At 38.7% G+C, this 19133-nt stretch overlaps 1 protein-coding gene across 2 annotated transcripts in view; it reads left to right on the forward strand.

Moving 5' to 3' along the window:
- The window catches only part of LOC121516965 (dedicator of cytokinesis protein 3-like), a 92742-nt gene that overhangs the window by 17387 nt on the left and 56222 nt on the right, over positions 1-19133 (forward strand). For both annotated transcript variants that reach the window (XM_041798427.1, XM_041798428.1), the window contains exons 4-8: positions 2907-2962; positions 8130-8226; positions 9801-9949; positions 15108-15192; positions 16489-16530. In XM_041798427.1, coding sequence (XP_041654361.1) covers positions 2907-2962; positions 8130-8226; positions 9801-9949; positions 15108-15192; positions 16489-16530 — 429 coding nt within the window. The remainder of the gene's footprint in view (positions 1-2906; positions 2963-8129; positions 8227-9800; positions 9950-15107; positions 15193-16488; positions 16531-19133) is intronic.

Genomic DNA, 19133 nt, shown 5'->3' on the forward strand with positions numbered 1-19133 from the left:
ATTAACTTATTGAGTAGAACTTTGATTTGACAAAAATAGAAATCCCTTGACCTGTATTTCCTGAGGTGCTTTCATAGAGACGCCGTTTTCTCAAGTTGCTTCTTATCTTAAAGCAAAAAAGGCGCTAAACGTGTCATCTTCAAGACTCAAAATCCTTCAAATAATGACAATTAATAAAATGGTGAGACTTGATGAAACAGAAGAATGTACGTCCATCACCTATGTATGATGCACACCTTGGTGTGATGCATTTTAGACTTATGTCTACTTTTAATATTAGATTGTCAGAGCCTCTTGGTTCTGTGGGTTTATAATCTGGGGCAAATTTGTTTTGTTTTTCCTGCATTCAGCAGATGGTATAGCTAGTAATATGAAAAACAGCCAAAATAAAATGATAGAAAAAATAAAATCCATATCTAGTTCCTATCCATATTATTAAATAAATATTTTCCTTAGTGACTTTGCAAAGATGTAGTGCACAAACTTTCCTGCTGTACTTTTTTGCATAGTTGCCTTCTTTTTGAAGGATTTTTTTTTGCAGCACCTTTATGATTACTCTTCACATTACTCTGTAAGAGGAGACCATACACTATGTGTAGACCTTAGAATAAAAACAGCCCCAGTACTAACAGGGATCAATACTCCTTCCTGCAATCAGTAGTTATTATATGACTAGCATGGCTCCTTCCTGTAGAACTGGTTGTTCAGCAAGGTAAGACCATGTAGCAGAGAGGGAGAGTCATCATATGAAGTTGGACAACAATGATAAAGCCGCAATGTCCACAGTAATCAACAATAGTTGAACAAATATACACTTTGCTTTTTATTAAAAATTTGATTCTACAAAAATGTAGATGTTCTGTTTTTAAACAAGACATACCTCTAAAGGCCAGAGAGATACTTGCTGTTAATTAACGGATAAAGATGCAGTATACCTGTGTGATAGGGGCAGTGGGGTGGCATAGGAGGTGTGACAGTCAACACAGCAACAGAGACAACTGTGGGGAAAATTTTAAAGTCAAACTGATAAAAAAAAGTCCACAATTCTTCTTCTGTACAATGTGTATTGTCACTGCACAGAGACAATAATATCTGTCAGACCACCTGGGACTTATGATGTCTGTTTTAGAGGTTGATGATTGGCTGAGTTTGTATTAGTTTAGGTTTTCATTAAAGCTGATAATTATATTTTTGACATTATGATGAAATAAGAAGAAAAAGATACATTCAACAATGATATCTATGAACACAGTTAGCTGAAAGTCACCAATTAACACAGTCACAAATTAAACTGATACACTAGGAGTACACATCCCTATGCTGAGAATCATGTTGCTAAACAAAGTAGACAGTGTGTTCACCAGTCTGAGCTGATCGGATTATACACGGTAGGACCGAGCAGTAAACGTTTGTTAAAAAAACATAAGTTGTGTTAACTTTAAAATCCAAAATAAAGTTGATAGAAGCCAATTTTGGTTTTAAGTTAACAGAACTTGGTGGCTGTGAGAATTTTTGTCATTGTCCTCAAATTATTTGACAGTTATCCCTTAATCCGTATAGTTTTCCCAGAGGCATAAGACACTTTTGCAACATGAGTGAAGTTACCCACTCAGTTAGAGAAGTCCTGCCTCTCAGAACCAAATTCCTGTGACTTGAGTCATACTCAAAAAATCTATTTCCTCTACTTAAAAGCTACTAGGTAATCAGTTACAACAAACATTTTGAGCATTTTTAATTTGTTCATTCTACAGTGTATCATTGATTATTGATGGTTATATTAAGTTTTTTCTGATCCCAGAATAAATGTATAATATTCTCCGTGACTGTCTCCATACTTATGGTTTACATCCCACGCATCAGATGGTTGTAAACAACCTGAGCTGTCTCGTGTACCTTCTATCCTCCAGTAATACACATTGCATATAGGCACGTTATACTTATGACATAGCCTAATGCATATGCAATTGACTGTGTAGATATAGCAGGTATATCTATGGCCTTGATATTTACCTCTTCTCTTACAAAGATACACTGATAGCAGATATTTACGTCTGCTGGTGATAAAGAGTATTACAATACATATTTTGTATATATAACTTTATTGCGTGGTCTCTGTAAATCCCAACTCAAATGTGGGACATATTTGAAACAGCAGCAGGTATAATGTAGTTTTTCCTGCTCTTTTGGTCCACCTTCCATTGCACTAAAATGCTTGAAGCTTGTAGAGTTATGTGGTGCTGCTAGGATGTTTTAAAGAAAGCACAAAAGCTGTCCAGTCCTGCTAAATGTGGGTGTTAGTGGCTACATACTGTCCTTCTCTACTCTCAGCTATTTACGGTTCTTACTAACACCCCTCCATTTTGTTATGTACTCTGCTGCCCACATTAATTCGCCCCCATACTCTCTCTTTCTCTCCCTCTCCGTGCTGAGAGAATTAGTTGTGCTCACTGTGGCCAATTCTTCACATCTGGCAGATTAGAATAAGAAAGATGAACTGCAAGGGTGGCACAGCTCAGTCTCTCATGCCCTTCCTCTGTTAAGCCGAGCCACAATAGGGCTCCCACCCGTTGCTCTGCCTCTCATCTCTATAGTGTGTGCAAACAGTATGGGATCTTTTTTTTTTTTACTATGCATGGCGGAAAATGTCACCAAACAGCCAAGCAGAAGTTGTCAAAAACATATTAAAGAAATGTGATGTTGCATTTCCTTCAGCGTCAGATATATTGCAAACAGATTTGTTAAACCTCTCTCTCTTTTTTTACAGTAGCGCTCAACATAGCTTAGGTTTTCCCTGTGTTCCCCAAATAACAACACAGTACTGTACAGTTTGGTTACATGTTGCAGGAGAATTAAGAACATAATCCTGTCACACTCAGTCACATCTCTGCTTCTTCCTCTATCCACAGGGCATTTTCCCAGTCAGCTATGTCCACTTGAAGAAATCCACAGTGACCAACAGAGGGTAAGCTGTATGATAATTTTTGTTTGAGCTTGCACGGCATCATTAGGGGGCACTTATCTAACTTATTTTGTTTTTAACTTTCTGAACAGCACTGCCACAATACAGGCTCTAATATACCAAAATAAAATGCATGTGGCTAACGGAGATGAGTCTGTTTTAGCACAGAATATCCTCTGAAAACAAACAAAATATAGAAAATCATTATCTCAAAAGAAGGAGATAAAACTAATGTTTGCTGTGACCATACACTCACTGGTCCCATTTCTGACCCCAAATGAACAATGATAAGACTGGATGACATATAAAGACATACAATGAGGAAAAAACAAACTGATGTGGGAATGTATGCATCTATCTTATTCTATTTAATAGTCCAGGAGACATCCAATCTACCTGAGAGTAAATATCTGCTAAGACAGACACAAGAGTGTGTAAGTCCATCAGTTTAGGGAGGGGTATGTGAATGTAGCTGTGCTGTATTTTTAGACATGACCCTGTCTTTGTAGATAAAATGGTCTTAATGGCAAATGGACTGAAAAATTTGGAATAAGTCCAGTAGATTGCCTCAGCCAGAAGCCACAAATCTCAGATTGTCATTTGAAAAGCCTAAAAAACTGTGAGGCATTATAGGGCCTGAAAACCCCCCCACAAATCTCTCCAGATTTAAATATATAGTTAGCATTGTCATCTTCCATCAACCTCTGGTAAGATTTGAGTGTGAGCATCTGGTTCAAAAGAATAAAACATTTTATCTTTCTATAATTTTGTCACGACACTAAGAAAATAATCTGCCATTGGCTTAAAAAGCACGTTTAGTGGACATCCATTGTAATATGAGCATTTGCAATAATAAAATCCCAAAATTCTGACTTAATCTTGTTAAATGAGACAGTTTTTATGTAAACAGGCAGTGCTTTCACACTCAGCATTGTGTACATTTTTCTACCTGCACTGGAGGTCAGTGTGTTACAACCATGCACTCATACTAAAAGCACAAAAAGAAAAGAAATTTTTGTTTGGTAAACTATTTCTTTGTTATAACAATGCTCCTTGAATCTAAATCTAATACTTTTGCAAAGCCTCTTTATTCATCTTTTAAATGGTGCCACATTTGTAAGGAACATGCATTTGTGAGATGAGCAGCAAAGCTGAGTAACCTCGTTTTGAGCCTCTGGTACCCCCAGGAGATCATACTAGGGTTCACTCCAAATAATGCCGCAACTTGGTTTTGTGGAGCACCAGCTTAAAGTTGCCCTATCACACAGGCCCTATTTAAATAAGTCAAATGTTGCATGTCTTGTAGCAGACACCAGATGAACACTGAAGCAGGGCCCATGCACACAGAAGCTGACACTCAGGTGCTAATCAAGCCCCTGGTTGTTAGCATCTTGGGGTACCAGTGGCTCAAAACAAGAGTCAACAGCAAAATAAGCTGTTTGGCATTGGTACAGAAGATTTGGCAAACTTTTAATGGGCACAACCTACAAACTCAGCTCTGCTGCTAATCCAAAAAAAGCCTGTTCCTTACAAATGTGCCACCATTTAAAAGGGATATAAACAGGCTTCCCAACTATGTAAGATTTATTGCCAAGAGGCATTGTCATAACAAAGAAATAGGAGGGGAGAGATGGGGCACGGGCCTAGATGATCAGGAGGCCTAAGCAGGAGGCCATACCTGACCTGCCTAAACTGGAGTCCTCTTGTCATATAGGACTGGTCTCAGAGGGTTGTATGGTCTCGTTAGTTATTCTTCTGAAAATCTACTTTTCAGTTCGATTCAGTTGAAAAATTGCAAAAATTTCTCGTAATCTCCCTGGGGGCGATTGGTGTGGAGAAGCTCCTACATGAAGACAAAAATAAAACACAGTGACGTACGTGCTACAACACATTTAGCACAAGCTGCTCTGGGGTTGCAAAGGTACACGAGCATCTTCCAGGTCACTAGAACTGCAGACTTCAGGCAAACCTTACAGGCGACAGTGCTTTCATAACTGCCTGAAACAATATTTTTGACTTCCTAATGTATAAAACCATCTACTTGAGAACAAGTTACATAACATAACTTATTGTCCTCAGTGTCAGTCAAATCCATCTGAGATTAAAGTAAAGGAACACCTTGTACAAAGAAAACACCAACACTGTCTGTGTCACTGACTTTAAATATGTTTGAGTCGACAGATATAGTAAAGAAAGCCAGTTAAATTTATTGCAGAACAAGACATTTTATGTAGGAGGTAAGTGCAGACCTGCTGTATACAACATCAGCGATGCTTTCTCTCCACATATCTATGACCTTTATTGAGACATATTGGAGGAGGATATGAGCGATGACGATAACAAACAGTTCTATTTATCTTATATGCATCAAGAGCTCCCCTTATCTTATATACCACAGGGAGTGTGATACACATTTATCAGCTTATCAGTGTCAAAGCCTGACCATTTGTGACGATCCAATCTTCAAGAGATTTACTGCCAAACAGCTCAGAATCTCTCTGATGCACACATGCAAGCACACAGCGGTCATTCACAGTTTAGTCACCATAGTCGGCCCTGGCTGTAGAGGCCAGAATAAAAGCGCAGACAAAAGAATGCAGCAGAGCTCTTTATCAGCCTGAACTCATGGATGTTAAATCTGCAGGCTGGGACTTCGCTGTTATATCACCACCCTCCAGTCGAGCCTCAACGTAGCAGTAAGACTCCCGTTTGCACTGAGACAATTAAAAGTATAGACTTGTAAATTGTCGTTATTATACTTGCATGCTCTAGGAAGTTCACTTTGGGGAATCTGCTTTGCTGTCTCATGGAGTTAATGAGGTGACACACCCACTGCATATCTGCAGCTCTCCCAAAGCATCACCCTGCCAGAGACGATCACCCTGACTCTCTGTGTAATTGATGGAGATGCTTCCTTTGTGGCAAATACAATGATACAGTGTGAGAGATATGTCTTTGCAGCACAGGCAAGGGCTTAGTGAGCAAAGTGCAGAGTATCACAAGAGATGTAACCTTTGGTTTAATGTTTCCCTCTGAATGTGGTCACACAGAGAGGATGTGTGTCGACTGGAACGCTCCCCCCCGTTTATAGCTGCAGCCAGAGAAAGTCTCATGAATATTCATGATAATTGCTCTTTTCATTGTGTAGATGCAACTTCTTCTTGTTTATGGTGTTGCATTTCTCATTGTCTGGTTTGAAACACAACCACTTACACATTTTAAATTTAACTCAAAGTGTTATGTTGCATTTTTGTTGCTTTTTATTACTCAGTTCAGCACTGTCAAATTATTTTTCAATTGGTTGATTGATTGAGTTGGAAATGGATGAGATAGTGGGGAAAGACATATGAAAAAGGAGTCAAAGATCGGACCTGAACCTTGGCCAAATAGGGCACGAGAATCTAAAATTAATAGGAGAAAAAAACCTCAGTCTATGGTTGCAAGTTCTGTTCTTGACCTTTGACATTTGCCGTAGCATTATCCAAGGAGAATCAAGGCTCCGTTGCTTTGAGGGTGCCAAAATTAGATTCACTCGTACTAACTAAAATCATAATAAAACACTTATGAATAGTCCATGCAAAGGTCCCTTGATAAGAAAACCTTTGTGTGGGGTAATTTTATATCGATTTGAACAATGAAAACTTTTAAATTTGAAGTTAATTTTTGACATTCATGTATCACCTTTTATTTGTGTGGGTTCTAGGGGTCCTCAGCTCCTCTACAATACAATTAAGGGGGTCTCATTGGAAAAAAAGGTTGTGAACTACTGCTGTATAGTGTTGTGAGATGTTGCCTCAGATTAAAAAGGAAAGAGTGATCCAGTGGTAAATTTGACTAATTTATAGAAATTTTTAGAGTTTAAATAGTAAAATTGGTGTTATTTTTGGCCAGTTTATTACCTGATATTACTTTCATTATATGTTTGTTTTCTATATCAGTTTTGATATTTACTGTGTGTCTTATTTCTGCTTACATTTGTGTAGACATTCATGTAGAGAACAAAATTCTGTCATTGGAATATTTTGGATTCAGAAAGACGCCAAGGTTTCAAACTAAGGTGTAATTTCTGCAGAACAGAAAAATCACATGAAAGCTGTTATGTTATAGCTAGTATGCATGCTTAAATAATTGTTTATAATGCCTGTCATATTTCCAGTGATTTTTTTCATGGTTGTCAGGCCTAACATCCACTTTATACAAGTCCATTCAAAAGTAATTATGCTGTCTGATCTTCAAGATTATTGTGCAACTAATCACAGTAATCTGTTCATTGAAGACCATATTAGCCAATCATCAAACTAGCAGTGGAGAAGCAAAAAGGGAACTCAAAATTGTCAATGTGGTTTGACCTTAGGAACCTAGACCTGGATCAGAGCACACAAAACCTCAAAGTCTGATTCTGTTCGGTTAGTGTGAACATAAATGTATTGTATTTGAGTCCGAGTCTGACTAAAGAGAAAGGGGTGGGTATTGTTTGGGCTTTTTCTGTTACTAGTGCTTAATCGCTACATTTAATGATGCTGGTGCTTAAACAGCGTCTGAATCGAGACGTTTGAGAAGAAAAATTTCTTGCCCTTCATTTGGGGTGGCAGAATATCAGGAAAAAAGTAGCGTTATCTGTGTTGTAATTTGGTCTGGTAGGTATCGGAGTTGTTGGTACCGGTACCATGTCACTAATGGATTTTGATACTCATCCCTATGAGTCTTGAGGTGGTCTTGGGCGCAATTCATCTGGACTCAGGCACGATGCATGGTAGATGTGAGTACCAGGTACTCATCAGCTTTTTTTGAAGCAGGATAAGCACTCAGCAATGAAGTCCCTAAACTGAGTTAAATCTAAACCAACTGGTGGGCAGCAAGAAGCCAATTCTGCATTGGGGCTGTCAAGTAGGAACCCCCCCTAAGTCGTGTAGAGTTGTGAAGTTGATTCTAAACATCTCCTGTCTCTTCAAAAACCATTGTATCTGCAGAGAACATGTCAATTTTATCCTGTAAGCTGCGCAGTGGATGTGGAAGTAACATCCATAGTAGCCTGCAGGATGGACTCCACTAGCTGCCATAGTGCTTACTGATTTGAACTTTCATTTCTGGGGACTCATGGTAACTTAGAAAACCAACACTAGTGTTTTTATGTCTGTCCTAATATTCCTGTACTTGTTTCCTCCCTAAGGCTGTGTGAGACCGTGGTGCCCCTCGAGGACCCAATCATCACAGAGACCACCTCCACACTGCAGGAATGGGGCGTCTTGTGGAAGCAGCTCTACGTGGTTCGTAGCATAATATTACAGCACATCCCTCAAATATTGAAACAAAACACTAAGCAATAAATGTGAGAAGAGATCCAACATTACCAAGACTTCCAGGGGAATTGGGAGAATAACAGCTTTTTGCAAAAAGGAAATTGCATCCGTTGTTGTTTCATTTGCATCCTCCTGAGGGAGTTTGATAGAACCGCCTTCTTCCAGTGTACTTTTCTTTCCCTGCTCTTAATTTAACACCTGATGTAAGCAGGTTTGCCTGCAAAAGAAGCAAATAGCCTGATGTACAGCTTAAACATACAGTGACATCTCCTTTAGATATATCACCACTGCATGTCGTTCTGACTGTCACCCTACATTTCCATAGACTTTCTCTTTAGGAGCAGAAACGGTGGTCGGTCACAGATAATGGCCTACAGACCTGTCATATGCAATTTCATGCTGTGTCATTCAGCCATTGATTGATCTTGGCCTCCCTCTCGTAGTTTCTGCATCATCTTAAGATCCAGCTCTCCACTTTCAGTCAGCCTTTCCTTGCCCAGCACAAGTGGTTACTGGGAACCTGACGCATCCTTAATCCCGCTGTATGTCGAGGGGACCGGAAGAAGTGGATGGTAGAGGTTTTGAGTTTGGAGCTGAGTGGATACATTGCGGAGCCGGCACAGAGTTTTTACATAACCTCTCACTGAGAACTGCTCATGCTCTGAGCAACTAAGGCGCCCCGAGGCATTGGTGTGGTGATGTAACTTCCTCTGAAGCTCGACTAATGTGAAGCGCTGATTTAACAGTGCTCCTTTTGGTGCTCACCCCCTCTGTGATATGGGCCATGTTGCCACAGTTACAGCCATAATAATAGGCTGTAGTGTTGGCTGGGTGTTGATACATTTCACCTTATTGTGGCCAATTACAATTCATGGCATTACTTTTGGGAGCAATGGCCTAAGCATAAATGTGTATCTCTTAAAATGTTCGTAATTAGCCTGGTCTGAAAGGCCTCATCAACCCAGACAAAAATCTTTGTTTTCCAGCAGCTTCCAGCCTTTGAACACATGCAGTGTTTATCCTCATTAAATTTACATGGGCGTCGTGGTGGCGCTTAATCTTTGCATTTATGTAAACAAACCTGGGTGGTAATGTGGACTCGTTGCACCATTAGGAAGAACAGAAGATGCCAGGATTAAAAGCGCTGTCCTTGGCCTATGAGAAACAATGATGAAAGTGTCGCTAAGAGGAGGTCAAAGCAGACTTACAAGGGATTTTTTTTTTGTTTCATTAACAAAACCAGTGGGCTTTGAGTCCCTGAAGCAACACATATCACTCTGCTACCTGCACCGGCTGGCAGAAGTGGTGAAGAAGAGTTCAAACATAATTTTGTCTCATTGCACTTCAACTGGGTGTAAAATAGAGCCACCAGATTCTGATATCAGAGAACCACCTGCATGTCAACTCTCACTTTGTAGTTAAAGTCTGCTACCATACAAATAAAACTATTTAATCATTTAAAACCTGAAATGAGTCTCATTAATAGTACAGCAGGGTTGATTCACTTGTGCTAACTCTGAGCTTTTTGGCTACTTTACCAGAAACACAAAGTGGATCTGTTCCATAAGCTGCGCCATGTGATGAATGAGCTGATCGACCTGCGTCGGCAGCTGATCCAGGGTCACCTCGCCCAGGACCAGACTCGTGAGATCAAGCGGCACATCACCGTACGGCTTGACTGGGGCAATGAGTGAGTAACTTGTTCTGAGTGCACTATATCGACAGAGTGGGAATGCTCTGACACAAACATTGTTTTCAAACTGTTGTCTACCAAAGAACACCATATTACTTTGGCAGTGGAGAGATGTACAGCACTGGCTGAGTGGGTGTGTAATAGCATACTCTATGATGTAATTTCATGGTCATTTAGCAGATGAGCGAATCCCAAGCGGCTTAAAGTCGATGCACATCCCCCGGGAGGAAGTGTAAAGCCATACTCTTACTGTTGCCGCTTTTAAAACTTCAGCCAACTCAGCCCTGACAGTCATCCATAACAGAGACGGAGATACAAGGGCTCAAGTTTAGTTAATAAGGAGCTTTGTAAGTAGGGGCTATCTGTATCATGAATGTATATTCACGTGTTTCATGCAGAGGTAATGCCTTTTTACACACTGTATTTCTCCCTCATGTGTGTTAAGGTTGGCGCTCTGTGATGTACACTGACCTGAGATGGTGATCTAATTTCATGGTCAAGAGATCACAGTAACACTGATACTCCATGATTTCAGGCTGCACTATTTTAGTTACAGCAGAGACAGCATAAGCCAGAGGTTTACAGCAGCAGTGTATAATTTTACTTACTGTTTTGACTATTTTTTTCCACCATATTTTTACTCCTCTACATCTCTGAAGGAAATGTTATATTTATGTTGTTAGTGTTGTGCCCTATTAGCCTCATTTTGCAGCTAACTGTAAAGTCAGCACTCAGTACTGTAACTCTGCTGAAAAGCCGAAAATGAAGAGTTGGCGAGGAAAAACATTTGACACACTTTCATGATGCATGTCTCATGCGAGCAAACAAAATATATGTTAGGGCTGTCAAATTATTAAAGTTAGCTCTGTCAGTCAATTAAAAAATAATTTGATTAATATAGGTTTTGTAATTAATTAGTTGCATTGATTACTTATGTCAATATTTTTAAAAAGACTGCTTTACTTGTAGATTTAATAATAATAATAAAACAATAAGAAATTACATGCTTCTGAATGACTTTCTACTGCCTTTTGAAACAGGGGGATTTGAAACCAAGGGCAGATTTTCCACTCACTAGTCAATCTAGGATGGTAAATCTGTGGAATATGGTTTGTATCCATACAATAATAAAAATTAAGAGCACTGAGAATTTGTATGTGTACCAATCAAAGTTATAAAACTATTTAAGCTGGTTGTATGATGGCATCAGAGTGTGATTAATCAGTATACATTTTTAAACCCCTTTTTAACCCCTGTGACTAATTAATCCAACGTAATTAAACATTTTGACAGCACTAATTAGAATATTTATTCATCATGAATCAAAAAATTTCTGAAGTCTATTGTGATTAATTTCGTCTTTTGGTGTATTCTGAAGTTTCACTATTTTGCCATTAAAAAAAAGTTTGTTTCATTTTTAGACTTTTGCACTGTCTAACACTAAGGGTAACTGACCTCTTTTGGATACTTGCCTGCTTTTATTTTGAAAGAAAATAAGGTGTTACAGGTTGATTTAAGATTATGATATAAACCTGACTTTGCAAAAACTAACTTGTTATGAATTGAAAAGTAAAGTAAGGAAGCGATAAAAAGACTGATGTTTGTTTGACTTTTGACTTATCCAATGAGCTGTCAGAGTTTTTTTTTTAAGTGAAATCGGGCATGAAGGAGCAGTGGTGGTCTTATTTTGCATCATTGTGGCTGCATGGAGACACTGCAGTGGCTTACCCAAAGTGTGCTAAAACAGTACAACAAAGCATAAAATTAATGCAATTATAAAAAGTAATGTCACTTGTTAATGATTCATCATACTTTCATGCTTTAACATATGTCTACATCTGTATTGGTAGATATCAATATTTTTACCAACCAACGTTTACAGCTAATATATTAGCTGTACAGATCCCCTTCACTTTTTTCAATTTTGTGATGTTGCAACCTGATGCCTGCTTGGAGTTTGCAAAAATTTCCAAATTGAAAACCAAGCAGGCTTTTATATGTTTTGCAGTGACCTGAGGCTTCCTTGTAGCCACTCTGTCATAAGCCCATATTGATGGATGGTTGTCCTTATGGAACTTTGTCCCATCTCCACACATGACCTCTGGAGCTTAGTCAGAGTGACCATCAGGTTCTTGGTCACCCCCTCTTACTAAGGCTCCTTTCTCCTAAATGTTAGGCCAGGTGACCAGCTCTTGGGAGAGTCCTGGCAGTTCCTTTGACCTCATGGCTTGGTTTTTGCTCTGATATGCATTGCCAGTTGTGAGGCCTTCTATAAAGAGGAGTATGCCTTTCCATACATGTCCATTTGATTCAATTTACCACAGGTGGACTCCAATCAAGGTGTAAAAGCATTTCAGTAATAGTCACGACAAACGGGAGGAACCTGAGCTATTTATCAAGTGTTTTTGCAAAGGGTCTGAATGTTTATGCCAATGTGATATCTAAGTTTTTTTTATTTTTAATAAATTTGCAAAATATTCCAAATTCTGTTCTCATTTTGTCATGATGTGGTACCAAGTGTAGATTAATATGAAAAGAGATTATTTTTTTCAACTGTAATATCAGGCTGCAACATAAGAAAATGGAAAAAATGTGAAGGGGGTCTGAATACTTTCTGAATGCTCTGTAAAAAATTGGCCTTAAATAATGTTGAAATGTTGAACTGTACCATCAGGCATAGGTGGTTGTCTAGGGTGCCACACACTCAAAAGGACCCCAAATGTACAACAACCACCAGACTTTGTATTTACCTGCTCCTCTCTCAGCTCTGCTTGACTCAGCCTCTATTTGCATAAGAGATTTTGATGTTTTTGACAGTTAAAAAGTTCTGCATTTGTAAGGGTTGGCTTGAACATTTTGAAATATTGGCATATTGAAAATCTGTGGGTACCAATTAAAGTACCTTACCATAAACCAGACAAAACATTTACATGAGGAATTAAGAAATTAGCAGTGTTTTTATGTTAGAGCTGGTTTATATAGAAATATGAGAGTAATAGTGCATTTTCTTTACAAACCTTAAGCAAATGTCGGACATGTTGGTAAAATGCCACTTAAAGCCACCAGGATTCTTTGCCCTGCAGCAGTTGCCTGGCAACCACAGAGATTCCAGGAAGGTATTGTTTAGCCAACAGACAGTCTGGCACATAACCGCCCACAGTGACAGTTAACAGTTGTTTAGAAACTTTGTTTTTTGTTTGCATTAGTCACAAAAGATAAAATTACTCAAATTAGGAGCTTTTGAGACGTTGTCTGGACAGTTTTGCTACCTTTGTCCCATGGAAGGCCATTTCCTGCAGAGGTGTCAAAAAGTATTCACATTCATTACTCAGGTAGAAGTATAGATACTAGGGTTTAAAAAGACTTCTGTAGAAGTTGAAGTATCAACTCAAGCTTTTTACTCAAGTAAAAGTATAAAAGTACTGGTTTCAAAACTACTCAAGTATAAAAGTAAAAGTAATGTAAAGGGGAAAAAATTCCATTAAGGACAAAAGCTTAGGCCGCGCCACAGGGGTCAATTCCATTCCACCATTCCAATCATTATACGTTCCGTTCTATTCTACCATTACATTACATTCTACCATTCCATTCCATACCATTCCATTCCATTCCACCATTCCAATCCATTATACTTTCCATTCTATTCTACCATTACATTCCATTCTACAATTACATTCCATTCTACCATTCCATTGCATTCCATTCTACCATAGTGCACTACCCCACCTCCCCCCAAAAAAAAAAATTTTCTAAAGGCCATAATGACTATAATGTTAAATTAAAATGTTAATGTTGAAAAATTTGGGATGCACCTGTTTAAACCGTATTTATGGCCATTGAAAATGAACGCATTTTAGTACAATGCAAATACATTCAAGAACAGTATACAGTATGTGTACTACCAACCTCCTCGCTGGTGCTTTGTTGGGACATTTTGCTCCAGTTCTCTTTAGTCTCTGCCATGGAAATCTTTTTTACAAGGCTACATACGTCTGCTATTTCCTTGCTGGAGTGTGACGTGATTTGTGTCATGTCCAAAAGTGCAATGGATTGCACACAAACTGATAGGGTGTCAGAATGGTATTATGTTTATACTTGTCATCCAACCACAATCATATTCACTCTATACAGATGGCGCAATTTATCTGGATAGGTTTTGGGTTTTTTTATTTGTGTTTTTTGAACGATGACAAGCCGGAATGAAAACAAGCTGAAATGAAATTGCAGTAACGAGGCTATTTTTAAAATGTAAGGAGTAGAAAGTACAGATAATTGCTTGAAAATGTAAGGAGTAGAAGTAAAAAGTCTGCTGAAAAATAATTACTCCAGTAAAGTATAGATACCCAAAATTTCTACTTAAGTAAGGTAACAAAGTACTTTTACTTAGTTACTTGACAGCTTTGATTTCCTGCTGCTTTCAGTCTATGCTAAGCTAACACTGAGCTAACCAGACTTATGCATGTGGTTATTACTGTGATTTCCCCTTTTCTCACTAAGATTCTAGCATAAAGTTCCCCCGTTTTTTGTGTTTTTTCATTTTAAACTGTTAAAACAATCTTAACATGCAGTAAAATGTGTTTTATCCGTGTTAATTATTTTTCCGTCATCAAGTTATGATTTTAAGGGTTTTCTCCATTTTTTTAAACTTATTTGGCCGGGAGCTCCTTGTTTTAGCTGTCTACAGTCTCAATAAATAAATACACTGAAAAGTCATCCAGGTTCCAGGCTTGATAGAAAAGCTTCTGTAGGGAATTCAATGGCATAGATAGCGCCATTAGAATGGCAAAATGGCGACTTTCAAGTGGGGAAAAAGAGTCTACACTTTATGGTTCCAAAGTTATTGAAGTCATTATAAAATGTCACTTCTTGACGTATATGATATCACCCTCTAAGAGTGATATCATATACGTCACTTCTTGACGTATATGATATCACTCTTAGAGGGTGAACAATTTCTTGATTTTTGAAATCGTCCTGAGGGCTAAAATGAGTGAGAGGGAAGGCTGCATGTGGCCCCTAGCATGCCAATCGCCCACCACTGTTTTAACTCAACATTTTAGGGAAGCTCACTAAAAATGTCAAAATGAATTTTAAAAATTTGTACCCCGCTTTCCAAGTTTCCTTGTCATTCTACCACTCATTCCTCTCCCAACAGGCATCTTGGTTTGGATCTCGTTCCCAGGAAAGAGTTTGAAATGGTGGATCCAGATCAGATCAGCGTATCAGAGCTATACAAACTGGTATGTTAAGTTAGTATTGTTCCTGAACTGATGCATGATGTTCATTTCAATGATTAATTAAACAAGATACATTATGTGCCTGGATCTAAATCCTTTTAGGGGAAAAATGCAACATACAACAGATATACTACTGTATATCTGTTGCAGTGACTCAAATGGCGCTGTTCCTACACACTACTCTATTTTATTTGTGCCTTTGTTTGTGCCTGGTTTGTACATAAGAATATGCTTTTAGATGTGTAGGGATGTGTGAATGTACCGATTATCAAATCATCCATAAAAAGGTGACTCACGAGGGGGAGCAGCACAGGGAGATTCAGCTGTTGGAGCTGCCTCATGTGACCTTCTCTTTATGCTTATCTTGGCGCCATATTGAGTGTGTCCCTTGTCTTGCATGCACGTGACTCTCACAAGCGTGATTGCTGGCTACCAACGCAGACATAACACAAAGTGACAGGCCCAGGTGAGGCTATGGGAAAATACATACAAATGAATGCTTTGTTGTTGCATTTGAAAATAAATACAAACACTTTAGTCTTGGTTGCTTTCACCAGCCAGACTGGAGACGTATTCCTATAAATAAGTAATTTCCTGAAATGTATTTTGGTAGTATGGGAATTTCAAATCTATACACACACAAACACACACACCCAGAGGAGACTTACTGACGCAGATCCAATTTTAGAAATATGAGATTACAGCACAGATGTTATGAAATGTACTGCTGGGGAATGTTTTCTAGGAGGGAGATCCTTCCTGGTCAGTTGCTGAACCTCCATATGTTGATCAAAACACTCTCCAACTAGCCTGCAGCCTCCCATTATCCCACTTCCATGTTCCTCAGCTTTGCACGCCCAATGTTTGTGCACTAAATGCCCTGTCCAGAAACAACAGCGTAGCCCTTCCTTGCCAAAAAGCCTCCTGACTCTGTCGATGAAAGTGAGCGTGTGTTTTGGCAGGGCACACAGCCTTGGCACCTCTTCAGGTAGGGGAGTAGAGGAGTTCTTTTCGGCTCCTGAGCAGAGAGGTGTGTGTGGGCGATACTGGCTTTGTCCTCTCCTCTCCCACACGCTCACGTTTTGCCTCGTGTGGGCTTCTTTTAGCGCTGCAGTAGTATAGCCACTCTGCAATGTTCGTAGGTGAGATTTGTCAGTTTTGTAGAGTCAGCTGAGGCATTGCTCATGGAGAGTGTGTCTGAAGCTGCTATAAGGTAAACAAGTTCAGTGTTGTGTGGGAAGAATAGAGAATGTATGGACTAATCTGCCATTTTCTCTTTGTGATTCTTCTTTTTCTTAGCATGTTTCCAGCAGACACTGTGGTCAGCAAAGCACAAACCAGGTACAGCCGTTTCAATGTTTGTCTACATAATCATCAGAAAACTTCATGCTGTCATTCCTACATTTTATATTGCTTTAAAACTGTGTTTATAAAATGAGAATTCTCAAGTCAGGGTTATGCCTTTTGACTGATTTGGCTCCTGTAAGTATTGCTATCTAGGAATTTCTGCAGATGCACCAAGAATAAGAATCTGCAGCATTAAAGAGCCCTGATATTAAATATAGATTGCGATATGTCACTGCCAGGATCCATTATAACCTTACACTCACACTGTCAGAGTGTGAGGGTTGAATCCCACTGGGACTACATATGCTGCAACATGTATATACAAATGGCACTTTGTGGAAACACTAGTTTGGAGATTTGCCCTACTGTAACTCCCTTAAGGAGAACAGTATTTTCAAAATGAATAATTTCTATTGCTTTTTTCACCTATGACTGAAGAAAGCTCGCATTAAGGCTATCAATTTAGTAAGGTCTCCACATTTAGACTGTTAGGTTAGCTTTTAAAACGACTGGTAAAATGTGGAAAGGCTGCTTGAGTATTGTTTGAAGGGACCAAAATACAATATATAGATGCACATCTACAGCTAACAAATGAGTAACTTGTTTATCCAGAATTTGCAGTCTATTCACTTTGACTTTTGTGCAACTTTAAAAAAAATTACATACTAGTCATTAAATGTGTGGGAATTTTGCAGGGACTTTGTAAAACTTTGACACGGCCAGTTTGTTGCTGCTTTTTGCTGCCTAGAGCAGGTCTTTTGCCGAGCAAGACCAAGCTATGCTAAATGAAGATAGGAAAGGATAATGCTAACTTTGGGCCAGAACCCCCACAGGCAGTCTGGCTGCAGACTGTACATCTCCAACGGCCACTCCCACAGACCATTGCTGGTACAACACACACACACACACACATATATATATATGTATAGAAATTCGACTTTATTCATCAACAAAGTCTGGCAGTTACATTCATGAAAATACACATTGCAAACACTACAGACTAAGCAACATTTCATTAATAAAACAGATAAAGATCAGAGGTCTAATCCGAGACTAAATTAGATACAGATCCATTTTAGAAATAGTTAAATAAACTGTGGCTCTCTGTAGCTACGTAAGTTTTTTCGCCAAAGATAACATAGCTACATTAGCTGCATGATTAAAATTACTACATAACCCAATGTAACTCTGTTAGCTATAGCTAAAGCTAACATAGCTTCACTAGCTGTTATTAACATTACTACATAAACCAATGTAGCTAAGTTAGCTTTAGCAATGTGAGCTTTAGTAAACATAGCTAAAGCTAACATCACCACGTAGAGAGCATAGGTACGTAGGCTACATAGTTGCTGTGTGAGCTTAGCTTTAGCTACGTTAGCTATGTATTTACATTAGCTATGTAGGTTTCACAGCTTACAGAGCTAGAGGATTAGCTTTTTTTTTCCTGTAAGCAGCCTGTTTAAGTGACTTTATTAAACATTTTATAATCAGGTTTTTCCAGGTCAGGTTTTTAACCTAACTTTTGGTATCCTAACCTTAACCTCAAAGCTGAATCCGATTTTATTTGGAAAGTTTTAGCATATATTCTGTTCTGCCAAAGACAGAGTCTCACATGAACGGTCAGTGAGAGTGGCAATCAGAGATGTACGGTCTGCAGCCAGATCCCTCTCCCAAAACCTCCTATCTCCACAATTACCACTTTTCAGGGAATTAAAAAAAGCTGTAATTTTCATTTAATTTTAACACTGAATGATGATAGTCAGTGTCTTTTTGATGCTTTTTATTGGTTTAAAATTTGTAAAACCTACTGACAGATGTAAAAGGCAACTAAAAGCAAAGATTCATGAAATAAAAACATTAAAATCTTGAAAGATAAGATAAGACTTTAATGACCCCACCTTTGGAGGGAAATGTGGTTCTTACAAGAACTCACTAAAATGGGCAGAAAGACAACCACATGTAGCATCATTATGTGATAAAGTGACTAAATTGCCAGGTAACATTGCACATAGGAAAATGATTATAATAAAAATGCTGGTGGTTTAAATTGCAGTTAAAGTACAAAAAATGTATTCTGGATGGTTGTCTGAGACATCTGTGGGACTGTGGGAGTATATTCAAGTGTTTATATACATAATTGTACATATCTATAAATACATACACATACATGCATCTATACACTCTCATTTATATGGGGTGTAAAATTTCGTATGGTGGTTATGTAAAGATCCTGACTGCAGTATAGATGAATGATCTGTGGTAGCGCTCTTTCAGGGTCAGTGAAACAGTCTGCTGCTAGAGGAGCAGCTCATGGCCCCCACAGTGTTTTGCAGTGGGTGAGAGGGGTCGTCCATGATGGATGTCAGCTTGGCCAACATCCTCACTTCACGCACTTCCTCAATACTAGGCTAAAATAAGCTAAGCTAAACAGCTGCTAAATCTTTTTTATCCAGCTCCAGGTTAGTTATCAGACAATTTGTTGACTATTTATTTAATGTGGATGCTGGAAGACAGAAAATAGTCATCAAAAAAGACATAACCACACAAAGTTATTGTATTGATTTGCTACTTTTTTGTGACGCTTATAACAAATACAG

Source organism: Cheilinus undulatus, linkage group 11 (genome assembly GCF_018320785.1).
Source record: "Cheilinus undulatus linkage group 11, ASM1832078v1, whole genome shotgun sequence".
In the NCBI taxonomy this organism is placed as follows: domain Eukaryota; kingdom Metazoa; phylum Chordata; class Actinopteri; order Labriformes; family Labridae; genus Cheilinus; species Cheilinus undulatus.